Source organism: Varanus komodoensis, unplaced genomic scaffold (genome assembly GCF_004798865.1).
Source record: "Varanus komodoensis strain SLA01 unplaced genomic scaffold, ASM479886v1 scaffold1, whole genome shotgun sequence".
In the NCBI taxonomy this organism is placed as follows: domain Eukaryota; kingdom Metazoa; phylum Chordata; class Lepidosauria; order Squamata; family Varanidae; genus Varanus; species Varanus komodoensis.
The window spans coordinates 29014482-29039490 of NW_025335268.1; the positions used below are offsets into that span (position 1 = coordinate 29014482).

The 25009-nt window shown below is 38.9% G+C and overlaps 1 protein-coding gene across 4 annotated transcripts; it reads left to right on the top strand.

The window, feature by feature from the left end:
• Positions 1-13: 13 nt before the first annotated feature.
• PHF10 (PHD finger protein 10) lies at positions 14-24932 on the top strand. Of its 4 annotated transcripts, none has more exons than XM_044421012.1 (12): positions 14-220; positions 2103-2209; positions 3329-3459; positions 5450-5533; positions 9899-10032; positions 10380-10529; positions 13237-13346; positions 15013-15163; positions 15866-16018; positions 23199-23307; positions 23516-23704; positions 24733-24932. In XM_044421012.1, exons 1-12 carry the CDS (start codon positions 53-55, stop codon positions 24816-24818), a joined length of 1572 nt encoding a protein of 523 aa, XP_044276947.1. In that variant the 5' UTR covers positions 14-52; the 3' UTR covers positions 24819-24932. The 4 variants fall into 4 exon arrangements, with proteins under 4 accessions (XP_044276947.1, XP_044276955.1, XP_044276973.1 ...); XM_044421020.1 differs by having other exon boundaries at positions 5456-5533; XM_044421038.1 differs by lacking the exon at positions 23516-23704.
• Positions 24933-25009: the final 77 nt, after the last annotated feature.

Here is a 25009-nt window from a genome sequence, read left to right on the forward strand (position 1 = left end):
GAAGAGAACGGGAGGCAGCAGTGCGCCTGCGCTGCCACCCCCAGGAGTGTAGATGGCGCCGTCCTACGGCGCGGTAAGGAGACGGAGCGGGGGGGAGAGAAGTGCCCTCTCTAGGCCTGTCTCTCCGTGGCCGGTAGCGGCTGCGGCGGTGATGGCGGCCGTTTTGTCCCCGCGGGTCTGTGACAGCGACCCGGCCACGCCTGGAGCCCAGTCTTTGAAGGTGAGGAGACCCGCGGGCTTGGCAAGGGGAAGCGGATTTTCTTCGCAGGCCCTGCGTCACTATCGACAAGTATCCCCCCGATAGCGCGAGCCTTCGGGGTGTCTATCGCCCCGTCTCCGTGCCCCTTCCCCTGCCCTGGCCGCAGCCAAAATAGAGTACAAGACGGCAAGCACTGCCCGTGATTTCGTGGGGCAGCGAAGCAGTGACGCCCCGTCGGGGCTCCAGAGGCATTGTGAGGGGATGAAAATGGTGGCAGCCAACAGCCTCGCTCACCGGCCAGACCGGCTCTTCCACTGGCGTTAGCACGCTCCTCCTGCTTCCCCGCAAGGGAACGGTCGCTCGATGAGGGGGCTCCGCCTCTGCCTTCGCCGCCCCGAGGTGGAGCGCTTCCTCGGCTCCGCCCCGGCCGCAGGAGTGGGGAGACGCTCTTTGCCCCTCTCGAGGGCGTGCAAGCGAGTTTTGCTTTTTGCGCGTACTGGTGCGCGTTTTGCTGGCGAGGGGTAAAGGTGGTGCGGGGTTGTGATGGTCATAATCTAAAACATCCTTTCCCAACCGGGTTGCCTTCGGATGTGTAGTACTAGATCTCCTGTAATCCTTCAGCCATGGGGCTGTGCCTCGCATAATGGCTGGAGAAGATGGAGTTGTAGTGCAACACATCTGGAAGGCATACAGTTGGGAAGCATGGCTTCAAAGGGCTGGTGCTGGATGTCCTCACGTGCACTGCATCGGACCATCCGGAGAGTATGGACTGAAGGCATATGATGATAAAGCAGCCTTGGAGTTGCTAAGCAGGTCTACATATGAACTGTGCCTATATGGGACTGTCACTGGAGTCTTCCCTGTATACACCCACCTGTGCAGCATGCTGGAAGGAAGATGGGAAAGAAATGTATTAACCTGGTGCTCTAATCCAGAGAAGAAGTGACGAGCCCATAAGTTCAGGCAAGGTGTTCCTGCCCATCAATAAGACCTGAGGTATCTTGGTTCAAGCAGATCTTTTGGGGAAGTTGTGTGAGCTTCGGCAGACTGAGAAGAGTTTCTGAATATCAGCTTGGCTTTCTCTTCATCAGTACTGAACCACAAGCCCAGGGAGGAAAGATAGTTGAAGCTGAGGAAGAGGTACTGTTTCCTCTTGGGAGCTACTTCTTGGTTTCTCCTCTTTGATTCCTCAATATACATTTCCCAGTGATACCACAGGCCCATGAGTGCAAGCAGGGCCAACATCAAGTTTGGATGCTCTTAGCAGCCCTTGTAAGTGTGGCTTTTGGCAGCAGATTTTTTCTCCCCTATCAGGTAGTGGTCAAAAATGTGTCTCCCTTTGCTGTGGGATTAGGTGAAGTAGGAGTATGCCAGTAGCAGGAAAAGAACTTGTTTCAGCTATCAGCCATTGCTGATCCTGAAACTTTGTGACTTCTTTCTAATTAATGTTCTTAATTCTCTAATTAATATTAATATCTAATTAATTAAAAAATTCAAGCTTAAGTGTATTTAGGAATTCAATTTCATTCAAACATTCCAGAGCAGTTTAAAATCCTTTCTGGGCCAGCACAAGTTCTTCTACTGTCCTAAGTGAGTATTGCACAATTCCAGAAGTGTGTGACATCAGATGTCAGACTTTAGTACCTGTGTGGTTTAAGTAGTGCTCCCTAGCCCACCATTCTTCGTGACATTATCAGAGATCCAGTAGTAGACTGCATTCTGATTTGTTGGTATCCCTAAAAGTATTGCTTTTCCAAATGACTCTTTGGGTTTCTTTTATAAAGTATGGAGAAAGGAGCATGAATGCAGCATGTCTGCATACAGGTAATTTGCAAAGCAAGAATTTAAATTCAGGTTTGCAATATTTTTGCATTTAGCCTTTGATATTTTGCTTTCATCTCAGGATGATATAGAAGATAATTCAAATGATGGAAGCCAACCATCTAAAAGACGACGAATGGGCTCAGGGGACAGCTCTCGAAGTTGTGAAACTTCGAGTCAAGATCTTAGGTATCATTGTGTTTTAAAACTGTTTTCTATAGATGGATCTAATAGGTATTCTTTTCCAATTTATTCTTGGTTGCTCTAATATAGCTATAGATATGAAATACATAAATGCTTGAGCTTCACTTATTCACAAGTGCATTGACATTATTAGTGTAATTTTTGTTGTATGAGAGCTTGGAAATTTGTAGTCAAAGTTGTTCAGAAGTTGAAATTAGGATATTGGTCCTTTTTTCCTTCAGAATAGGGAACAAGTTTACTCCAAAATGATTAAGCTATTTTCATTCATGCTAAAGAGTTGAAATTAGATTAAAAGCTGTTGCAAGCAAGGTTTCCCACTTTGCACTTCCAAAACAACAGACAATTCTTTGGAAAAAAAAAAAGCAGTTTATTTTCCAATGCAGTTCCAGTAAGCACATCCAACAAAGATTGAATCTCTGAGCATGCACAGAGTGGTTCATTGAATCCAATCTAGCAACTAGAGGGTTCCAAGAACCCTCCTTTTGAGTACGTCTGAGTCCCATGCCTCTGAGATGGTCGCCTTGGAGGCAGGCTAGTCTCTTCTCTATGTACTGACCCTTTAGTTGGTTAGCTCTTCTTCCCGAATGCCACATAATGAGGTCAAGGGTCGTACCAGTCTTGTCTGGCTGCTGAAGATGCTGTCCCACATGTACTCCTGACAGCTGTTAATCCTGGCTCTTCTCAAGTTCTATCTGAATCTGGAAAGAGTGGCCTTGAGATAGGTTCCTCTGCTTCTATCACCTCAGTGACTGCAGCCTCAGTTTCCCAGGCTCCCTCCTCCTCCTCTGCGTGGCCTGGGAATGCATCCCAAGAACAACTGCTTCTCTCATTCTCAACAGAAATTAAGTGTAAGATAGCATGACTAGTACATTATTCTGGAACTAGGACATTTAACATCTAAAAGTTGAAACACAGTATGTGAAGTTTGCTGCATCTCTTTATTTCAGAAATGTAGATGCTGCTACTCTTTCTGAGAATATCCAAAGTAGCTTGTCTGATATATTCATATTGTTAACTAATATGGAATGAGTAATGCTGTGTGTGGGCTGCAGTGCTGGACGGTTGAGTTAAACCTGATTTCAGGCTTGATCTTTCCATGCTTAGCTTTAGCTACTTTCCAGCTGAAAACCTGATAGAATACAAATGGCCACCTGATGAAACAGGAGAGTACTATATGCTTCAAGAACAAGTCAGTGAATACTTGGGTGTGACCTCCTTTAAGCGAAAATATCCAGGTATTTATGTTATGGATGCTTATGAAAAATGAAAGTCTGTGTGTGTGTATTTAAAAAACAGAGGGTGGAACCAACTGGGTCCTGCTTCAAAGTTCAGGCCCTAAAGGATGCTTAGAGGCCAAGGTGCAGTGTCTCTCATTTGTAGAGATGCTTGTTTGTGTACATGATTTTTTTTGTCCATAATATTATGTGAATGTGTGCTCATGTGTTAATATTGTGGATCCAGTCGGATTTTTGGTTGGTTATTTATTTTATTTCTATACCACCCAATAGCCAAAGGCCAGAAGGTCTTGGCTACTGAATTCCAAAAATTCCTTTGGGAGTATATTTATGAAATGAAGAATCTAGCTTTTCATCACTTTTCTCATTATAATATTATTTATGAAAATACAGTTGACATTTTAAAAGTATTTTGTGGTAATTGTTTGCCAACTTAAGTGTTTAACTTGTGATGTTATAAATAGACAAAAGTTTTAAGGAATGTTACCTGTTTGTGAAAAGCTTGTATAAAGATAGATTCATCTTTTATTAGTTCTTAGAGGAATAAGTGCAGTTGTTTGGTTTCTTCTGATTTTTGGTAGCTTTGAGCTATTTACTTTTTCTCCACATCAAGTTCACCATGTGTTAATAATGGAGCAATATAAGCATTGTTGTGAACATGAATTGTTATAAAGATTGTAAAGAACTTGGCACAATTAAAATATTTTTGTAGAAATATGATAATATCCATGTTAAAAGACCATGTCAGAATAGTTTCCATGTGAACAATTTCAGTGATTATCTTGAATACTGCAAAGATGATAGGATGTAGGGGAAATCTTCTGAAATGGCTTATAGCCCAGGGGCTCAGCTTGCTTCAGACAACTGACAACAGAGGAAGCATGAGTGACTTATACTTTTTTGTGCTTTTTGTGCTAATGGGTTCCACCCAGCAACACGTGAACAGACTTTCCCTTGTATTGCACTCCATTGCCTTCCCTCAGATATACTCTGTAGAGCTCCTGCAGCCTTTTGAAGTAGACGTGGGGGGCTGTAGAGGAAGATTTATTTTGCCAGCAGTGTCTGTTCTGCTGGCAGAGGGACACAATTAGACACAGATGGACACAGCACAGTGTGTGGAATCCCACATGTATTTGGAACTTGCATATTTTGCTATAGGGGTAATGTAAGGGTCAATACCATGGGTCCTCAAACTATGGCCTGGGGGCCGGATCCGGCCTGCCACGCCCATTTATCCAGCCCGCGATGCCCATTTGGACCCGCTGCACATGCACACCGCCGCCCACCTCGCCCTGCACACGGGAAGGCAACGGTTTGCTCGCTTGGAGAAAATGATTTCCAAGCAAGCAAGCCGGTGCCTCGAGCACCCGCCTCGCGGCGCATGCCCACCTCGCCTCTCCTCACCACGCGCGCATGCCCGCACCTCTCCTCACCTTGCCTTGCTGAGCAGCCCTCCCCACCTCAGCGTGTGCACCCGCATGCACCATCCCTGCCCACGCTGGCCCACGCACCCTACCGGCATCACCTTTCCAGCCCGCACCCAGCATCGGCAGGTTTCAACTGGCCCCCTGGTGAAAAAGTTTGAGGACCCCTGGTCAATACTCTATATATTGCAGAGAAATCCAGAAGGAGAATGAACAAGCCACTCAAGTTTCTTCAGCTGTTGCCTATTTAATTGTTTGAAGCTTGATTTGATCTGGGGCTTCTGCAGATCACTCTCATTGTTGTATAGGTAGATTTGCCTCACTCTTGACTTGGTAGAAGGCGGGCTTGGGTGAGCAGCGTTGTATTGGCAGAGGCAAAAAAAGTGGTTTCCTTGCCTTGGTTATTTCACTATTGTTAGTCAAGACTGGAACAACAATATTTTAATACAAGTCTTAAGGGAATTTTAACTTCACTAGAGATTTAGATATTTTAATACATTTGGAGAAGTTGCAAAAATCTTTTACACTTTCTTTTTGTATTACTTACCTGCTCCCTTTTCCTGGAGATTTAGAAAGACGAGATCTATCTCACAAAGAGAAACTCTACCTCAGAGAGCTAAATGTTATTACAGAAACACAGTGTACTTTAGGTAAGGCCCCATTTTTGTTTTTTTTAATGAAGTGTGTCAATATTTCTAGGAGAATAAAATGAACCTTTCTATATCTACCTTTTGCCTAATGGTTGTGAAGATTTGAGGTCTGTCCTGCAAAACCTTATCTCATTGATTCTTAAAGTGCTTTTTAACATTTTTATATCCAAAAATAGAAGATGCTGAAAGCAGTTTCCTGAACTTGAGGGACTTCTCCCACGACATTCCAAATATGTGTTTGTCCTTGAATTTAAAACTGATAGAAAGGGACCTGAAAGCATTTTAGAGCAGCAGATAGGGATTGGGATAAAAAGCCACCCTGCTACTTTTTCTTCCTACTGTTTCTCTACATGTTCTCTACTTTGAAGCTGCTTTTTTGGGTGGCAGGGGAAAGGGGGCATTAGGATTATCTAGGATGTATATTAACTGTTCTGAAGTTTCATAGAGTGCAGATGTTATTTTTCTGGATCACTGTGCAGTTCCCAAACACATTTTGGGTTCTAGTGATTGGATGTAATGATAAGCCAGGGGTCTAAGTGATGAAATATTCCCCCTGGAGACATTTAGCTCTTTAAGGGAACCTTGGCTTATTTGCTTGAGCAGTGTACTGCTTTAGGGGACTCTACACTTATTGGGCATTCCAGGGAATTCTTGGCAATGGTGCTTGAACAAGGTACTAGTACATGCTGCCTGGCACATGGCTTCTTCTGCAAGTGGGGATGGCTAAACTATCTGAAATTTTATTATCATTGATTGGGCTTATATGACCTGATAACCCATCATGGGTGAACTAGCCACCTAGACTGATTCTTGCAAGGTATCTTAGTTTTTAGTGATAAACCACCCTGACAATCCATGGTTTGTTCCAGTAGTAGTTAAATCCATAATGGGTTGTTGTATCATACAACATCAGAAAAGCAATTTCATTGTCGGATGCAGGATCAGTTAAGTGAGCCACTTGGCAAAGCATCGAAAATCCCTCCCTTTCTTTGTGATCTGGCTTATGCTAGCACCGTTAATAGCTCCTGCACATATGCCCAAGGAAGGAACTGTCACTGGTTCACCCAGAAAAAAAACCCAGAAAAATTGTGCAATTGTGTTCGTTTTTTTCTTTATCAGTCTTTCACAAGTATATAGTAGTGTACTTGTAGCTGTTCAGTAGCTGTTGTCTTTCCTGGTCAACTTTCTTATCTGTTTCAGCTGTCACTGAGTGCAACAAAGTGCAGCAGGTAACAGATTGACAAGGTGAGACTGCATATATGAGGGGCGTTCAATGTATTCGTGGTATCGGGTTGACTTGCTATTGATGTGGGTAATTTAACTATTTCATTAGCTAGTGACACTATCTGAGGGTATACATGCAAAATTTCAAATAAGTATGATCATTAGTTCCCTAGTAATCCTCAGTGAAAGACGACCATGATGACTGACGCGACAGTGTTGAAGAAAATCAAGCACCGCGCTGTGATCAAGTTCCTTACAAAACAAGGAAAAAGTCAAAAAATCATTTATGAAGAGATGGTGACCATTTACCAGGACTCTGCACCTTCATTATCTACTGTTCAAAAGTAGTCAAGTGAATTTAAAAGAGGCAGAGAAAGCATTGAAGACAATCCTTGCTCTGGAGGGCCAGTTACTGCCACTACGAAAGAAAATGTGAAAAAAATGGAGAAACTTGTATTGGAAGATGCCCGAATAAAAATCAAAATGTTAGCAGAGATGACAAACCTATCCATTGGTACCATATTTACTATTTTTCATGACCATCTTAACCTTTCAAAGGTCTGTGCAAGATGGGTGCCGCAAACGCTCATGGTGCCTCAGAAACAAGTGCGAGTCGAGTGCTGTAGGGAGTTTTTAGAACTCTGTGGTGAAGATTCATCAGGTATTTTTGACCGGATGGTTACTGGAGATGAAACTTGGGTACATCACTATGACCCTGAAAGTAAGCAGGAGTCCATGCAGTGGCATATAAAAGGTGCTGACCCTCCAAAGAAATTCAAAGTCACTCCATCGGCCGGGAAAATCATGGCCACAGTGTTTTGGGACTCAAAGGGAATTTTATTGATCAAATGCACAAAAAAGGTGCAACCATAAACGTAGCATCATACGCAACCACTGCCTAATTTAAGAGAAGCAATTAAAGAAAAAAGGCAGGGGAAACTGACCACAGGTGTGTTGCTTCTTCATGACAATGTGCTCGTTCACACGGTCTGTGTTTTGAAGGCTGCTGTGTGAGACTGTGGTTTCGAAGAAATACACCACCCACCCTATAGCCCGGACCTCGCCCCCAGTGACTACTACCTGTTCCCAAATTTTAAAAAAGATCTTCGTGGAAAGCGATTTTTCAACGATGAAGAGCTCAAGGCGGCAATTAACGCACATTTTTTAGACAAGGAGGAAGGGTATTTTTTACAGGGAATTGAAAAGTCAATTTCTAGATGTAATAAGTGTATTGAGGTTATGGGGGATTACATTGAAAAATAAAAATTATTTCATTTTATTATTCCTTTTTCTTCATGCTGATACCGAGAATACATTGAACGCCCCTTGTAGGTTAATTTGCACACAGTTGCCTAGAGAACAATTGAAAGCCTGGAGGGGGAAATTGAAGAAAGTAGGTGTAGCAAAAGGGGGGGCAACAATGTCACCCCTTAGCAATGTAATCCATTTGGTAGTAAGGGTTGACCTGACACTTCTTAACATTTGCCTTCCAACTTTTCAACATTTCCCTGAGTTTCCAGCCACTCCAGAAAGAGTATACATAAATGGCATACATTTCCCAGCCATCCATATGTTTGCATATGTTTCTGCTTTTTTATGTCTTGAAGGATCCATGAAAAGATGGGGAGAGATACTATCTCCCCTTTCTGGAGTAACTGGCGACTTGGAAAAGTGTCAGGAAGTGGCAGACATGGAGAAATGTCAGTTCAACACATAACATTGAGAGGATTATTTATATTTATTTATATTGTGATTTATATCTTGCCTTTTCCTACAAAGGGCTCAAGGCAGCTTACATCATTCTCCTCCTCCATCTTATCCCCACAACAACAACCCTGTGAGGTAGGTTGGGCTGAGAGTCTGTGACTGGCCCAAAGTCACCCAGTTGGCTCCAGGCTGAGCGGGGACTAGAACCCGGATCCTCTGAGTCCCAATCCCATGCTCTTAACCACTACACCACACTGGCTCTTGCTGAAGGGGTCATACTGGCCATCCAGTGCTCCTTTTCCTGTGCTTTTCAATTGACAGTTGTACAAATACAGTACAACCCCTGTATCTCCTGTTTCAGTTACCATGGTCTGAAAAATGATTATTACTTTTTTTTAGTGCCAAGTCCTACTGTCTACAGAAAGCTATGCGGGAAATGCTCCCCTTCCAGCCTGCCACCATAACCAGCTGGAATGGTGTGCCCACCCCTGGCAAGGGTGGGACAGGCACCAGACTAGGGATTAAGTGTGTGACCATGCAGGAAGCTCACAATGTGACACAGGACAAGATCCCCTGGAGTGTGCTGCGCCCTAGCATGTCAGAGCTTGTTTTAACCTCAAGGTTATTCAAACTGTGAAAGAGGTAATTGTAATGCAACTACTAGTATATGAATGGTCAACATTAAGAATTAAGGTTTGTGGGATATACGAAGTTTATCCACTTTCATGAGGGTCCTGCACCCCTAACCCTTGTGAATGTGGAGGGCAGACTGTATAGTGTTCACTACTAACTGCAGTTCCAGGCATCCGCTGATGGCTTGGTGCCTTTCCCCTGTGGATTTGGGTCCTACTGTATGTGCAAATTTGCCTGTATGACATCACATCTTGTCAGTGGTTATATATGTAATCTAGTCCATTTGGCTGATAAAATATGCAAGGAAATTGACCAGACAAGATGCCACATTTCAGACAACCCCAAATGCATCCCTGTGTGTTTTCAAAAGTCTGAAAAAATAGGAATAAATTTAAAAAAACCAACTCCTGTTTACAATTGCAAAAATAATTACAACTAGAAGTTTTGAGGCTCTGATTTTTTTAAAGTGATGGATGAAATGGGTACCCTTTAGAGCAGGGATGGGAGACAAGAATGGTTCAGCAGTGAAGTGCACTGGATGTGAACTGTGAATTCTGCACTTTTTCTGGGAAAGACAAGGCAAGCATTTCTGGTTTGTACATGATGATAAAGATTCATAGAATTACGTGATTGGGCAGCATGTGCTAGCATGCTGCTCAAACATTATAAGCCAAGGTTTCCCTTCTCTTTGATACTGTTGCTATGATAAATGATGATTTCTTCAAATCTTTAATAACATAAGTCCTTAATTTTGTCTTTTTTCCCCCAAAATCACACAAATAACCTTTTGATGTAATCTAGGTCTAACAGCCCTACGCAGTGATGAAGTAATTGATCTGATGATTAAAGAATACCCTGCTAAACATGCTGAATACTCTGTTATACTTCAAGAGAAAGAACGTCAACGAATAACTGACCACTATAAAGAGTATTCTGTAAGTGTCTTCTCAAATATTCTTTTTTTTTTTAAATAAAGATTTTTATTAAGATTTTAAACTAAAAACATCAATCATCAAATACATTGGACGTGTTGTGTCAGCCCCCTACAACATATCTTTTTAACATTCTATAATCATATTCAAATCAATTTATAAAAATTTAAAAACATTTTAAATCTAAGCCAAGTCCCATTTCTCCACCAAGTCATAAAAAGGGTCCCAAGTTTGATAGAAGTTTCTCAAATATTCTTTGATACGATGTTTAAGAACATGGTGCAGATATTAAGTACTTTTAGGATATAAGGTTTTTGCAGTTTGTAAATTAATGAAAAAATCTTTTTCAGCAAATGCAACAGCAGAATACACAGAAAGTGGAAGCAAGCAAAGTTCCAGAATACATTAAGAAAGCTGCCAAGAAAGCTGCTGAGTTCAACAGCAACTTAAATCGTGAACGTATGGAAGAAAGAAGGGCCTATTTTGATTTACAGACACATGTAGGATGGCTTAACTTTCTTGCTCAAATGACTATAGGTAGCTTCTTGCTTATAGTAAAGACGTCAGATTTGACTTTTTGTAATTTTCTTGGAAAACATTGGGTTGTATCCAATGGAACAATAATACTGTATTACTGCAACAGTAATAGAAAAATGTTCCACCAGTGATAGCAGAGGTGGAACTACCAATATAAGCAACATATCATACAATATAGTTGTAATAAATAGTGAAAGTGTTTGTATAACCAATTGTGCAAGTGGAATTAGATGCTTTTTTATTGGCTTTGATGCTTGTGAAATGAGGAAAATAGCATTTTTGCACAGGGTAGAAGCTTTGTGCTGTCAAATTGATATCACTGGATACAACCCATACCAATGTATGTTTGTTGGGCTAGATATTTCTAAGGAGGTACAGATGGAAGTCAGCAGGGAACTGAGCACAACTTTCTCAAATGAGCTGTATAATCCTTTACTACTTTGGTAGTCATAATTAATGTAGATTAGTAAAACACTCAGATTGGCTCTTCAAATCACTGTGAATTCACTTTCTGGTGTAGGCTTGGGCCACATGTGACCTTCCCTGTATACTGCTGTGCTGCGTGCCACTAAACATCCAAAACTATTTTGAAGCAAAATATGACCATTTTAGGCTGCAGAAATTGGGTCACAAACCAGCAATTTCCTCCCATGCCCTCAGGAGTGCAGCTTTTATGGGCGGGGGGCGGTGTATTTGTGAAAATGGTCCCCAGACCATGCATAGTTGTCCACTCCTGCTTTATTGCCTTGATGTTGGAGACTTACAGCTAGCTTTATTTTTCCACAGTTTTTAATTCATATAAATTAAAACAATTGTAATACAATGAATAGTGCATGCAAACAACCAGTAAGTCATCCCTTCTTTGGTTTACTTGTTGCTTGTTGTTGTTAGTTGAGTCCGACCCATTGCGACCCCATGGACAACATTCCTCCAGGCCTTCCTGTCTTCCACCATCCCCCAGAGTACACTTAAGCTGACACCGGTACTGCTTCAGTGACTCCAGCTAGCCACCTCATTCTCTGCCATCCCCTTCTTTTGCTGTCAGTTGTTCCCAGCATTAGGGTCTACTAGCATTGGTTTACTAGTGTAAGGCAAATGCAACTTTTCACACTAGCCTATATATACATTATGCTTTCATGTGGCCAATCCAAAACCAGAAATCGAGATAATTTTTTTTCTTCTTTGCATCTTCATCAATTTTATAAATAACTAATATTAACTCTCCAAGCCATGCGTATAATGTGGATAGTGCAGAAGTACAGGTTGGTTCTGTGCTCCTTCTACCTGGTAAAGCACTTAGTTTTGGCTGTCCAAGTGCAGCACTTCAAAATGGAAAGGAAGGAGGCTGAGGTGTCACCAGAATACATCATACCTTGGCAGTGCCAGTCTCCTTCACCCTCCAAAATTCCCCCTTTCCAAGGTCTCTCTTGTAAGCTGCCAATGCAATTGTTTCTGTGATGGCACTGGCAATGGGGAGGGGGGTCCAGGCATCAATCTCTAGGAATTAAGGTTGGAGCAATTTTCTGACCTGTTAACTGGGAATTTGAAAAATGGTATGACATTCTAGCAGTCATTCCTTTGTGCTGTAGATTGGTTATTGAAAAACCAAGAGTTGAAATATATTGCTTCACAAACATTAATTAGGTATGGCCACGTCTGTATTGTTTTTGTCTTCTTTCTGCTGTCCTGATATAGGTTAATTTTGCCATAAAGAAAAATTCTTCTTTTTCTAAAAGATTCTTCATTTCATCCAGTCATTCACCCTAAAAAGGTATTATTCACACAGTCCATTCTTACATACAGTGTTTTTGCTGCAACCAACATAAAAGGTGTTAATTTCTAAACAACTAATCCACCTGCAAAATTAAGATAATGAAGTATGAGATCTAATGAGATTTTGTAACATAGCATTGTTACATAGTTTCAGTAATCATTCTTTAATAGCTTTGCCAAAGGACATTCCCACAATCTAAATTACTTTAAAAGTCCCTTATTCATTTCTGATAATTAACAACAAATTGGATCCTTTCTTAGTTTCCTTAGTTTGAATTGTTAACCTTATAAACACAGCTATTTTTTTCCTATTCCTGTATAACTCTACTCCCAATGAAATTGTTCACCCTTTGTTTATGAAAGCTATGTGAGAACTTAATAGTGAGATTTGTTTTCACATTTAAATTTAAGATTATTAATACATTTTTACTATAAAAGGATTCTGTACATTTTATTTGTATGCCACAGCTTTTTAGCAAGCAAATAAAGATTTTTGACATCGTAAGACATACAGTAAGTATATGTAGGAAAACACAACCACATTCTTTGAACCTGGGATCATTATCTTTGAGCTGTAAACTTGTAGGGGAGGAGCAGGATTACACCTTTCCTCTCTACGCTGCTCTGCTGCACAACTGCAAGTCCAGATGTCTATACTTCTACCCATCGTGCTCATGCCATTCAATTTAGGAAACATGTGCCTACATGCCTATAAATATATATTTCAATTCCAACATTTTTTCATGGGCATGAGAGCATATGGAATTCTGTTGCTCACTGTGTATAAAATAATTTTAGTCAGCAGTTGTGGAATCTACTCCTTGGGGACAGAATTGTGGGAGTTGGAACATTTATTCTTATGCCCCATGTTATTTACTCTTTCTGTTAACAATGCAGATTATCCAGGTGCCTCAAGGGAAATATAAAATCTTATCTACAGAACGGACAAGGATTAGTCCTTATCCAGTGGCTCTCATACCAGGGCAGTTTCAGGAATACTATAAAAGGTACAGTAAAAATAATGAAATACATTTGCTTTGATTAATCTGGTTAATTTAGGATAAGACATTTTGTAAAAATTGCTAAGAAAACACAACTTCAAGCAACCAAATATTCATACTTGGTAAGCACTACCTCAGCAAGCCTGGTTTAACAATCTCTGTGTAAAGTATGAGAGAGCAAACTACAGCCTGGTCCATGGAACCTGGGCCTTCCTTTGTGGGTCCCTTCCCAAGGCTCTCCCTCTGGCCAGGAGACTACTGGGGCCTTGGGACAATGTGAGGAGAGGTCACAGATCAAAGAGAATCCTCTCCCCACTTTCTGCTAAGGAGTTTGGGTTCCCTCTGTGAATCAGATTGGGAAACCCTGTGGCCTGGATTAAGAATTTCTATAGGCTGAAGGTTCTCTGACCCTGATAAGTGGTTAACTGAGGTGAGGGAGATGTGAATGCTGTATATAATTCTGAAGTGTGTGCATCTCCTCTGTCCCTCCTCTGAGTTACCCTTTGAAAAGAAAAGTAGAAGAGTGAAAAATGACAGCTGCTTGTTGGTGTTCTTTGTAATACCTAAAGATGATTTCAGAATTCAGGGAAGTTTCCTCAGTCCTAACTTCAGGTCACCCGAGCTACAGAATTTCTGTGTGTTTGGAAGGAATTTGCACACAAACAAAAGATCAAATGGCTCCTTATGGCAATACTGATTGGGGCTTCACTTGACTCCAGTCTTATTTCTTATAGATGCCAGAGTGAATTCAGACAGTTAGACATATGAGAGAACAACACTCCTGCTTCATTTTTCAGAATAGTCTTTAAAACTCTTAGATCATTAGCCTTCTTATATGTATAAAAATGAAATTCTAATAAAATATAAATTGCTGCAGCCCTATACACTCCCACTTGGGAGTAAATCCCATTGAACTCATTAGGGCATTCTTCTGAAAAGACATATATAAAATTACACTGTAGGCCTCTCTGTAGTATAGACTTGTCTGTCTGTCTGTCTGTCTGTCTGTCTGTCTGTCTACCGCTCCTATTCCCAGTACTGAGACTCAAGTTGGGTTATAGCATTAAATACAATTAAAAGATAAATCTAATTATACAAAAGTTAAAATACAGTTGTATCAGTGACAATATTAAGATTATACAAAATACCAATATTAGAACAGCAGTAAAAACAGCAGAGATCATCTAATGCAAGGTCCAGACTATTCCCAAAGTCATACCAGAACAGAAAAGTGTTTTCCTGCCTTTGGATGTATAACAAGCAGGGTGTCAATTTAGCCTTTCTGGAAAGGGGCATCCAGAGCCTTGGGGCAGCTACTAAGAAGACTCTCTCATGTGCCCACCAACCGTGCCTGTGAAGGAAGTGGGTCCAAGAGGAGGGCCTCCCTTGAAGTTCTTAGGGCACAGACAGTCTTGCAGAGGAGAACATAGTCTTTATATAAATAGTATTGCAATAGTGTTGTCAACTTATTCCCCTGCGTATGTATATAAACTTTATACAGTTCTTGTGGGCTTTTGAATTCAGTGTTTCATTGAATTACATTACATTCATAGATGAAATACTAAAAAGCTTTTTGAAGTACAGCCTCATTGTATTATTCTTTATCTCCACCTACTTTATGAAAGCATCTGTATAAGTGAAATATGGTACTGAAAATAATTATTCACTTCAGATACTCTCCAGATGAGCTTCGATATTTGCCACTAAATACAGCTCTGTATGAGCCACCCTTAGATCCAGAGCTGCCTGCACTCGATAGTGATGGAGATTCAGATGATGCAGAAGAGCGAGGTGATGAGAAGCGGAAAATCAAAGGCAATTCGGTAAGCTTAAGCGATTTGTGTGTTTTCTTTAATTAAAAGAAGATTGTTAGATATGTCGTGGTGTGTAAATCACCTGTGTGTACTAATTATATCCAAACAGCTTACTTTTGAAAAGCGAGTAAATTACATGACTGATTAGTAGATCTGAACTGGAGTTTTCCAACATTTGAATGTAACTGATGAATCACAGTATTTTTAATTCTAGAAAATTAAGTTGCTTTGACCACATAATGGACTGTAAACATAAAACACTTACGATTTCTAAAACTATATTACTGTTATCTGCATTTCTTTTACTTGCAGAGAACCTCTGGAAGCTTCCTTCTAGACAAATAAAAAATTCAGATTAATAATCAATCCATTCAATAATAGATTGGTGAGGTTTGACATGCTTAGTAGTTGGTGTCTGCTGCTCTGCTAGTACTAGGGTTAGGTTCATCCAATAGCATTATTGTTATGACCTTGCATCATTCTCATGATCTGTTCAGTGTGATCCTCTGTTCCATTTAGAGAGCACTACATTCTTGTGTCATGCTATATTCTTTGGGAGATCTGAGTGGTGAATAAAAATCCCATTCCTATTCTTGAAAGGAAAGAAGATATGTTCTCTCAACATGGATAGATGTTGATCTTTAGAAAGTGTTTTTTTTTCTCTTCATTAACCCCAAGCAAACAAATACAATTATTACTTTTTTTTAATAGGACAACTCATCTGGCAATGTATCTGAAGGTGAATGCCCCCCTGAAAACCAGGAGGAATCATTTCAGGGAAGACAAAAATCAAGAGAGAGAAATTCTACTCCAAGAAAAGAGGGTTCCAAGCGATCTGTATCCAAATCAGTTCCTGGGTACAAGGTAGAAGAAAAAAGCCCCTGACTCAGCTTCTTTACTGACCAGCCTCTCTCCCTGAAACATTTAACTTTGTTTTTCAAAAATATGGAACTTCTGCTTACTATACTTGACTAGCTGCTCTCCTGTTGTGCATTCCTGTTTGCTTCCTTACTTCCTGTTGCTTTATTTTACTTGGGGCCTTACTGTTTGTTACCCTGGCTGTGGAGTGGCTTTTCTGTACCTAAATGGTTCTTACAGTATGAATCCACATTATAAAGGAGTTTTCCACCTGCAGTTTGCAGGTGGAGGTGTTCTTTTATTCTTTTACTGTCTTCAGAAGGTAGATGGTTACATATCAAATATGAAACTGGGATTTAGTTTAAAATAAGGTAACTGGGCTAGCACAGTAAAATGCAAGTAAAACATTGCATATATTTTCTTAATTTTTCCAGGTGAAAAAGTGTTGGCTGTTTTGATAATAGTAATCTTAAAGATACTCCCTTTTATAGAGGCAGTTGGAAGGCTGATATTTTATTTGAGCAACATTTTTATGTGGAAATATCCAGTTAACTTAATGAAGTCTATTTGGACAATACTTTTTCACCTTTATCTCTGTATGCAGAAGAGGACTTGGAATCACATGCTTCTACCCTACTTTCCCTTCATTTTGTGAAGAATGTCTGAATCAGAAGATCCTCACATTTATTTGAATGTGAGATCTTCCTAACCTTGCAGTTTAGAACTCTGGCTCTCCAGTTTAGAAAGTGGTTCTTTGTAACAGGGTTAGGAGAGACTCTGGACTAAAAGTGAGATCTGCTGGTTTGCTGTCCACATTGCACATATGTTGGAGGGGCAGACAGGAAATGAATGATCCCAAGACTGCTTTAAATATCACTGCATGCTGAGATGAGGAGGCGAAAATATTACCTAAAGAACCCAGAATCTTAAAATCTCCCAGGACTTGTGTTTTAAGCAGTGGTTATTAATCCATGATTTTAATCATCAGTATTACTGATTAATTTCAGTTCAGGATTAAATGTACTTAATCTCAGTGGAATTTCATTTGGAGGGTTTAGAAAAATAGGAAGCAAGTAGCGATTTGGTTTTCTTTGAGACCAGTGGAAGATTTGCTCTGTACTCATTTGGAATTGAATAAGGCATATGTATTGGAAAGGATTCAGGAAGAAAATTAAGAAGGTTTTTCTGAATTGACAGAAAGTGGGGGATTGAACAATGTCTAGTCAGAGAAGTTGAGGCATAAGTAAGCTAATTTTAAAGTCCTGTAACTTCATTACCAAACTGCATAACTTCTATGTTGAAAGTTTTTTCAAATCATTCAAAATAATCCAGTCACTTTTCTAGTTAGAGTTGTGCAGCTTTCATTGGAAAAGGCTTCCAGGAATACTGTTTTAACTGCATAAATGCATGCTTTCAGAATATATTGCAGAAATGTTAAATGTCAGCCATATCTCCTTTGAGGAATTATTTTTAAATGATGCAAATAAGAGATTTAAACTTTTGCAGAACATGTCTATTTTTTCATACTTGCATTGCAAAATGTTTACTTTGTTGTGGATCCAGATGCATGCCAGTAATTTATGTAATTTATGAAATCCAAAGATTAAATTTAAGAAGGCATTGTAGCATTTTTGAACTTTAGGTATTATGTGAACAAAGTCCATAACTTACAGAAAATGTTTAGTTAGTCTGTCATTGTGAAGGCACAGCAACAAGAACTGCTTGGTAAGGCTCTTGATTGCAAAAGACAGAAGTCTTTTCTTTTTACTTGGATTTAAAAATATAATTGCTGGCCACTGGTTCAAAACCATCCACATTTTAGTAAATCTGAGATGATCCACTGAGAGGTTGTCCTACAAAATCCCTCTTGAAATGCATATTATCATGCCTGCTTCTGCAGCTCTCATTCATTTTAGGAAGACCAATGCAATCCTAGTGCATTTGGCCTCCCAAGAAGATAGCACAAGTTACTTTGAGAACATAGTGGTGCCAGCTTTTTTTTCCTATTTATGGTACTTATTTTTACTTGAGCAAAATTTTCACCTTAGAATGTTTTACTCTGACTCATGTTAGAGTGGTTTTAAACACATGGTATATTTTACTATATTGAACTCATAACACATGAGCATCTTCACTGAACTTTTATCTGTCTGTAACAGGTATTGATATATCATGTGCCTAAATACGCTTATAAATGGGGCCTTAACTGTCGTCCCTAGGAACTCCTGTAAGAATTTTATTATGCAGCATCCACTAACTGTGTATCATTCTACACTAATCTTTAAATAATAATTTTCATTTTCAAACTAAAATTCAATTATAAGAGCTTTTAGGATATGCAAACATACTGCTAATATGCCATGGAAAGCAAGTATTATGATAGGTTTCTTATATTTACTTCTGTTTTTAAATGGGCAACTTTATTTATATTTTTGAAGCATTTGTTTTGTAATGGGGATATGGTTCCCCATGCACTGGCCATTATTTGTGTTGCTCTAACTGATGAAGGACTGATGGTAATAAGTACACATGCAATATTCTTTTCTCAGAGTGAGGGAGATTTGCATGTAGATAAGTTGAGCAAGCAGCAAGAGAGTGGATGTATTCCTGGCATAATCCAACACACCCTTTCTCCTTGTTCCAACATTTTCTGGTTTACCTGGATTTGGTATGAAAAGTAAAAGGCATTTTCTGGCAGCATAATTTCCAGAAGTGCAGTATGCCATTCTTCTTAGCTATTTTAGAGTTACCTAAGTTTTGCTGCTTAGATTTATTGGCCTGGTTCAAACATAACGTTCATGGTACCCCAAATCATAGTTTGTTGAAGGGGAAACAGAGATAAACCATCTTCCACTCCTTCTCTTGCTTTCCAGGTTCAGAGAAGGCTTCTTGATTTGTTAAAATGTAATTTCCTGTAATATGTGAACCAGGAAGTCTCCTCAGAAGCCAGGCATTAAAGCCCCTCATTTGTTCTTTCTTAAGCAAATTGTAGTTTGTTTGGGAATGGTACATAAGAACTTGGCCAGTGTTTTCAGTGGAATTAAATACTTTGTGTACATGATTGTACCAGTACTCTTAAAATGAATTTTGGGAGCAGAAAGATAGCAAATATTTTCTTCATCCTCTCTTGTTGAGCTGAAAATGACTTGGAAGAACAATATGCCAGGCAGTGTTTCCCAAAAGCCATTTTTTACTTCCTTCTAGTATCACTTGAATTGCTTTAAAATGTGAATGGGCAACCCTTTGTATTTCACTTTAATAGAACACTTCCATGTTTTGGGAGGTTCCTTTGATTAGTATGCTGTGACTATTTCACTCCTAGGTTTGAGGAACTGGGAATGGGGGTGGGGAAGCATTATTAATAAATGCACCTTCACTGGTGTAGTGTTTAGCATTTAGGTTGTATTGAAGTATTAACTGCACAACCCACAAGACAGATACTACTCAAAGGTAGTTTTGCTTTGGGTGGTTGAGAGGGAGTTTGCTATTCTATACCATAGCAGTGGAATATATATATATGGTAAGAGAATTAGAGAAGTGCACTTGCTGTATTCTTTATATTGACACATATAGCTTAAAACACAATGAACCTTATGATAGAATGTAGCAGTACAAGAGGGTGAACACTGCAGGAATGAGTTTTAATCCTTTTGTTGGGTGGAGCAGGGTATAAAAAGTATACAAGTAGGAATAGAATAGCTATTAGAAAATATGTACGTTTTCACTTCCATGGTATTTATTATTTTGTAGAAATATTTGTGAATGTTAGACTCCTTTTATTATTTGATTATATTTATGTATAAAACAGGTGGACTATGCTTTTTTAAAAAATAAATAAGCAAAAATTATTCATGAATGCCTTTGTCATCTTTTGAAAGAGCTATTTATAAATGCCTTGTGGGTGTTTAAACAAAACTCTGGAGGCCAGGCAACTTATTTATATTTATATTTAACAGAAAATAACACTTTTCTGAAAAAGTAGTTCTTTGAAATTGTTAGGAAATGTCAAGCTTAAATAGCATCATTAGATGGAATGTTTTAAAATCATTTATTTTTGTTTCCACTTAGTTTTACTTGATAGCATTTGAGTTCAAAAGAACTATGTTGTCTCCATTTGGTAAATGTGGTTTTATAGATCAACACCATTGATTCCTTAACAGTAATCAGAACATTTCAAATCAATTCTGCATCTGTCAGCTTTATTAAAATGTTCCTGACAGAGACATGTATTGAATAGTTTAGCCATTTGCTTTTCACTGTCTGGGTATTTTGGGGTCCATTGAGATCATTTCACATTTGTTTAGATATGTTTCTCATTTCCTCACTGGCTTAAGCAAAGTTCTGTCTTGCTCACACTTCTCATTCTCAGTATGGGTATGTTCAGATGTTTTGGTTCTTGCTTTGTTAATCAGTGACACTTCTACAAAAAGAAAAACTCTTATGTATTATAGTCTATGCTACCCTGTAATGTATAGCTATTCTGATAACAAGCAGGCAGCCTCACACCTATCATGGTGCCAGCGTAACATGAGAAGAGTCTCTAAGGTATAGATACCAAGGAGTTGGAAGGATCCTCAAAGGACATCTAGTCCAGTTTGCTGTTGATGGAGGCAATCTGCTGCTATAGCACCCCTAATCAATAGCTACCCAGCCTCTGCTTAAAAACTTCAGCACCTTCTAAGTCGTTCTGTTCCACTGTTGAGCAGCTTGTGCCACCAAGAAGTTCTTCCCAATGTTTAGTCAAAATCTCCTTTCTTGTAATTTGGACCTAGATGGTGTAGCCATTTCATGTAACATAAAACAAACTTGCTCCATCACCTATGCATATCTCATTAGATAATTGAAGATGGCTATCATGATATTGCCTCTTAATTGTCTTTCTCCAGGCTATACACACCCAACTCCTTCAACTTTTCTCATAGGACTTGTTCTCCTAGCTCCTCACCATCTTTGTTGTCCTTCTTTGGAGAGCTTTCAGTTTGTTTTAAACAGCACTTCTGAAATATTTCTTAAAGCCAGCAGACATTGATTTGTATGTAGCTGCAGGAAGAAGGAAAAAAAAGCCATGCGGTATAGTGGTTAAGAGCATGGGACTGGGACTCAGGAGATCTGGGTTCCAGTCCCCACTCAGTCATGGAGCTCACTGTGTGATTTTGGCTGGTCACAGACTCTCAGCTCAACATACCTCACAGGGTTGTTGTTGTTGTGAGAATAAGATTGACAGGAGGAGACTTGTATAAGCCTCACTGAATTCCTTGGAAGGAAAAAAAAGGCAAAATATAAATAAAAGAATAACCTTGCAAACTATCTCTGACTTATGGAAGGGCTAATATTAATATCTACCCTGTTGAAATATAAGACACAAAAGCTCATTGTGTGTTATTGACAGAAGACTGCAGTTTAAATGATGCATTATCCAGAAAAATGTCATTTTTGGCTTTTTAAAAATTCAGATCTGGAGGGAAAACAAACAAAAAAGATTAGATCAACAGCTGCCCTACTGTATATAGTTCAAAGTTCATTTAAGGAATCATGTATGATTTTTTTATACTGAAATTTAAATTCAAACAAAAACTGCAAATAAAATTTATTTTGTTTCATATGTTTTGACCTTAAGTTGAATTTTATTAATATTCATATTAATTCAGATAGTGATCTGAACTACATATTACAAAGTTTATTCAAAATATATTGATTTATATTAAAAAGCTTTCATTTGTTCATGATTGGAAATCAGGTTAAATATCTGGAGCATTTTAAAATTATAGTGATTCATGTTAATTTTCTGCCATGTGCAAATAAAGCTCCATGTTCATGATTGGAGGTACATCTCTGTCACCCAGGAACAAGGGACAAAATATGGCAGTATTATGCAAAGTGAAATTCAGATTCGGTTGTTAGAAGGACAAAACAGGCAGACCATAGTTTGTAAGACACAATTAACTATATATGTAAAAGCTGCTCAGTAATGAGATATTGAGGTGGTTTATGATATTACAGGCTTATTGGGGGGTTGTTCACCCATGATGAGCCATCTGGGCATTTTTAATATGCAGCTGCCATTCAGCAGTTGTCATGTTGTGCAAACCATACCACCAAGAGTTATTTGAGGGTTAAACAACTCTTGCATAACCCTTGGTTTTATAAATCTACAAGGATAATTTAACCTTTGAATGAATAACCATCAGTGGTCAGGATCACATGATAATGGCAGCCCCCACTTAAGAGTTCTATATTAAATATGCTGGTTGTGTTGTGGCCCACTGGAATTACTAGGAATGATAAACAGGACCAGATTTATTCCCAGACCCCACAATTAAATGCATTTGCAGTTTACTTTCTCCACTAGCTTTAATTGTATAAATCAAGGGAGACATAGACAGGCTTCAGATCAGTAAGACTGCACAGTGTTGGGAAACAATTCTGCCTGAGACTTGGCAAAGTTTAGGTTCAAGATTTGCCTTTCAGTAAAATATACTGGCCTAGATGGATTATTTGTTTGACTCGATAGAAAATGAAAGCTTTATGCCATAATGTAATTCCTACATTGTGAAAAACCTTGCCAACAGTTTAATTATTAAAACCAGCATAAGTAGATTTTTACAAGGATATACCTTAATGCAACACACGACCATATAAACTACTTAATTCAAATGTTTTTCCAGTTTTCTGTATACAAGATTTAGCATACTCTATCTTTCTATATACATAGTAGATACAATGTGAGTAAAGTCTGAGTACTGTACTTATACATTTCAAAATACTTATAAATGTGTCACTGATTTCCACGTACTGTGTGCAGGTTCTAGAGTTCTCGAGACAGGTCATAAGTCAATTTGTTCTTGTAAAAATCATCTTCATCGTATGATTTGATTATTTCACTTTGATCAAAAATTATGGGCATACACATGCTTTTTTCAGCTGCGTAGGTTTGGTAAAACATACTTGCACTTCAAGTTTGCACATTATTTTAAAATGTATAGCCCAAATAGTCTATTCATTTTTATTCCCAGTATGTTTACTATAATCTATGTGTGTCCAATTTTAATAATTTCCCTTTGATCTACACCATTCAGAATGTGTATTAATTTGTATAAGATGAAATAAGAAGATACATTTAAAAAAAAAAAACAACCTGTTATCAATTCTTCTGGAATGAATTTATAGCCCTCTTCTACCCTTCCAGCCAAGGGCCATTCCAAATGCTATATGTGGAATTTGTCTGAAGGGTAAGGAGTCCAACAAGAAAGGGAAGGCTGAAGCACTTATACACTGCTCCCAGTGTGAAAACAGTGGTAAGTAAAAGAATCTGCTTTAAATATCTCTAAATATCCAGCTGATCAAAATCTGTAATGCAGAATCAAAGTAACATTTTTGCAATTTAAAAAAAAATACATAGCATATCTGAAATGGGTGCTAATGTACTGTAAAATCAAACAGTTAATATTCTTGTTAAAAATATTTAACCTGACCATTCTAGTAATAATACTGGTTTTGATCTAGGCCACCCTTCCTGTCTGGATATGTCTGCAGAGCTTGTTGCAATAATTAAGACCTACCCTTGGCAATGTATGGAGTGTAAAACATGCATTATATGTGGGGAGCCTCACCATGAGGAAGAAATGATGTTCTGTGATGTGTGTGATCGTGGCTATCATACGTTTTGTGTTGGGCTTGGTGCTATTCCCTCAGGTAATTATATATGTTGCTTGTTCGGAGACTGACCTAAGATCCAAGATCAATGAAGTATAATCTTGTTTCCTTCCTTTCATTTTGGAAGAATGTTCTCATCTGAAAATTTCATAGATTTTGCATTGTTTATATCCATTTTAGTGAAATCTTCAGAGTAGTTATATCAGAACACTTCACTGCTCTCTCAGTTCTTGTTCACAAAAGGTGTTTGCAGTTTAGGCTTTCCTTTAAGGCATATCATAAAAATCACTGAAAAGGTAAAATTGTTTTCTTACCAAAACTTGACAGAAGTGGCTGTGACAGGCTGAAAAGAAAAAGCTAGAGGGAAAACATATGATAAGCTCTGTTAACTATCAGGGAGGTTTGCAGCACTGTGGTTTTTAAAAAAGAACTATATGAAATTCATAGGATGTGAATCAGTATCTGAAATGCAATCTGAGATGCCATAAGTCTAATGGGATCAGGCAATTAAATGTCAAGACAGAAAACTGATTCTTGATGAAAATTATTTTCACTGTGTTCTGCAGTGTAGCCGCTGAGCTGTACTTAAACTCTTCTGCGTACCTATTGCATACCCAGAATATATTTTTAGTCACTGTCACACAAGCAACTGTGAGCCTCTAGAAGATAAAAATCAAGCAAAATTAGTTGCTTGAAACTAGTGTGAAACATGGGTGGCTCTTTATGGAACACTTGCAGCTATAGCCATTTTATTCTTACAATTCAGGAACAAAATTATACAAAACTAGTAATTTTTGCCATTGGAAAAAAAAGTTAAGGAGAACCAGCCCCACATCAAATTTCCTTAAATGTTTTAAGTTACATGAAAAAGAAAAAAAGCCCAGTGTGAAGCATGCTTGATCGAAGTAACTGCAACCACATTGGGTGAGATTTTATTTCCAAAGAGTGCACAGAATTGCAACCTTAGTAACATTGTATCCCACCTACTCACCCCAAAAAGGCACATGTAGTAGCCTTTTTATATTAGATGTTCGGTCTGCTTTTAACTGATAGTTCTGATTTTGTAGGTCGCTGGATTTGTGACTGTTGTGAAAGGCAACCTCCAGTACCCAGGGGCAGAGGAAGAAGAGGAAAGACCAGCAAGGAAGGATAAAAACAATATTTCCAACAAAAAAGTGCTAAACTTGGTGCTATTTAACCAACCACTCTGTATAAGGAAAAATACCACTCAAAACATTTTTCACCAAATAAAGATTTAATTTTAGTATGGTGGGGAAGGTTATTGGGTACATTCTGTTTCAGTAGTTTTACTTAACAATTGAGACTCCTATGCAGAGGGAAATG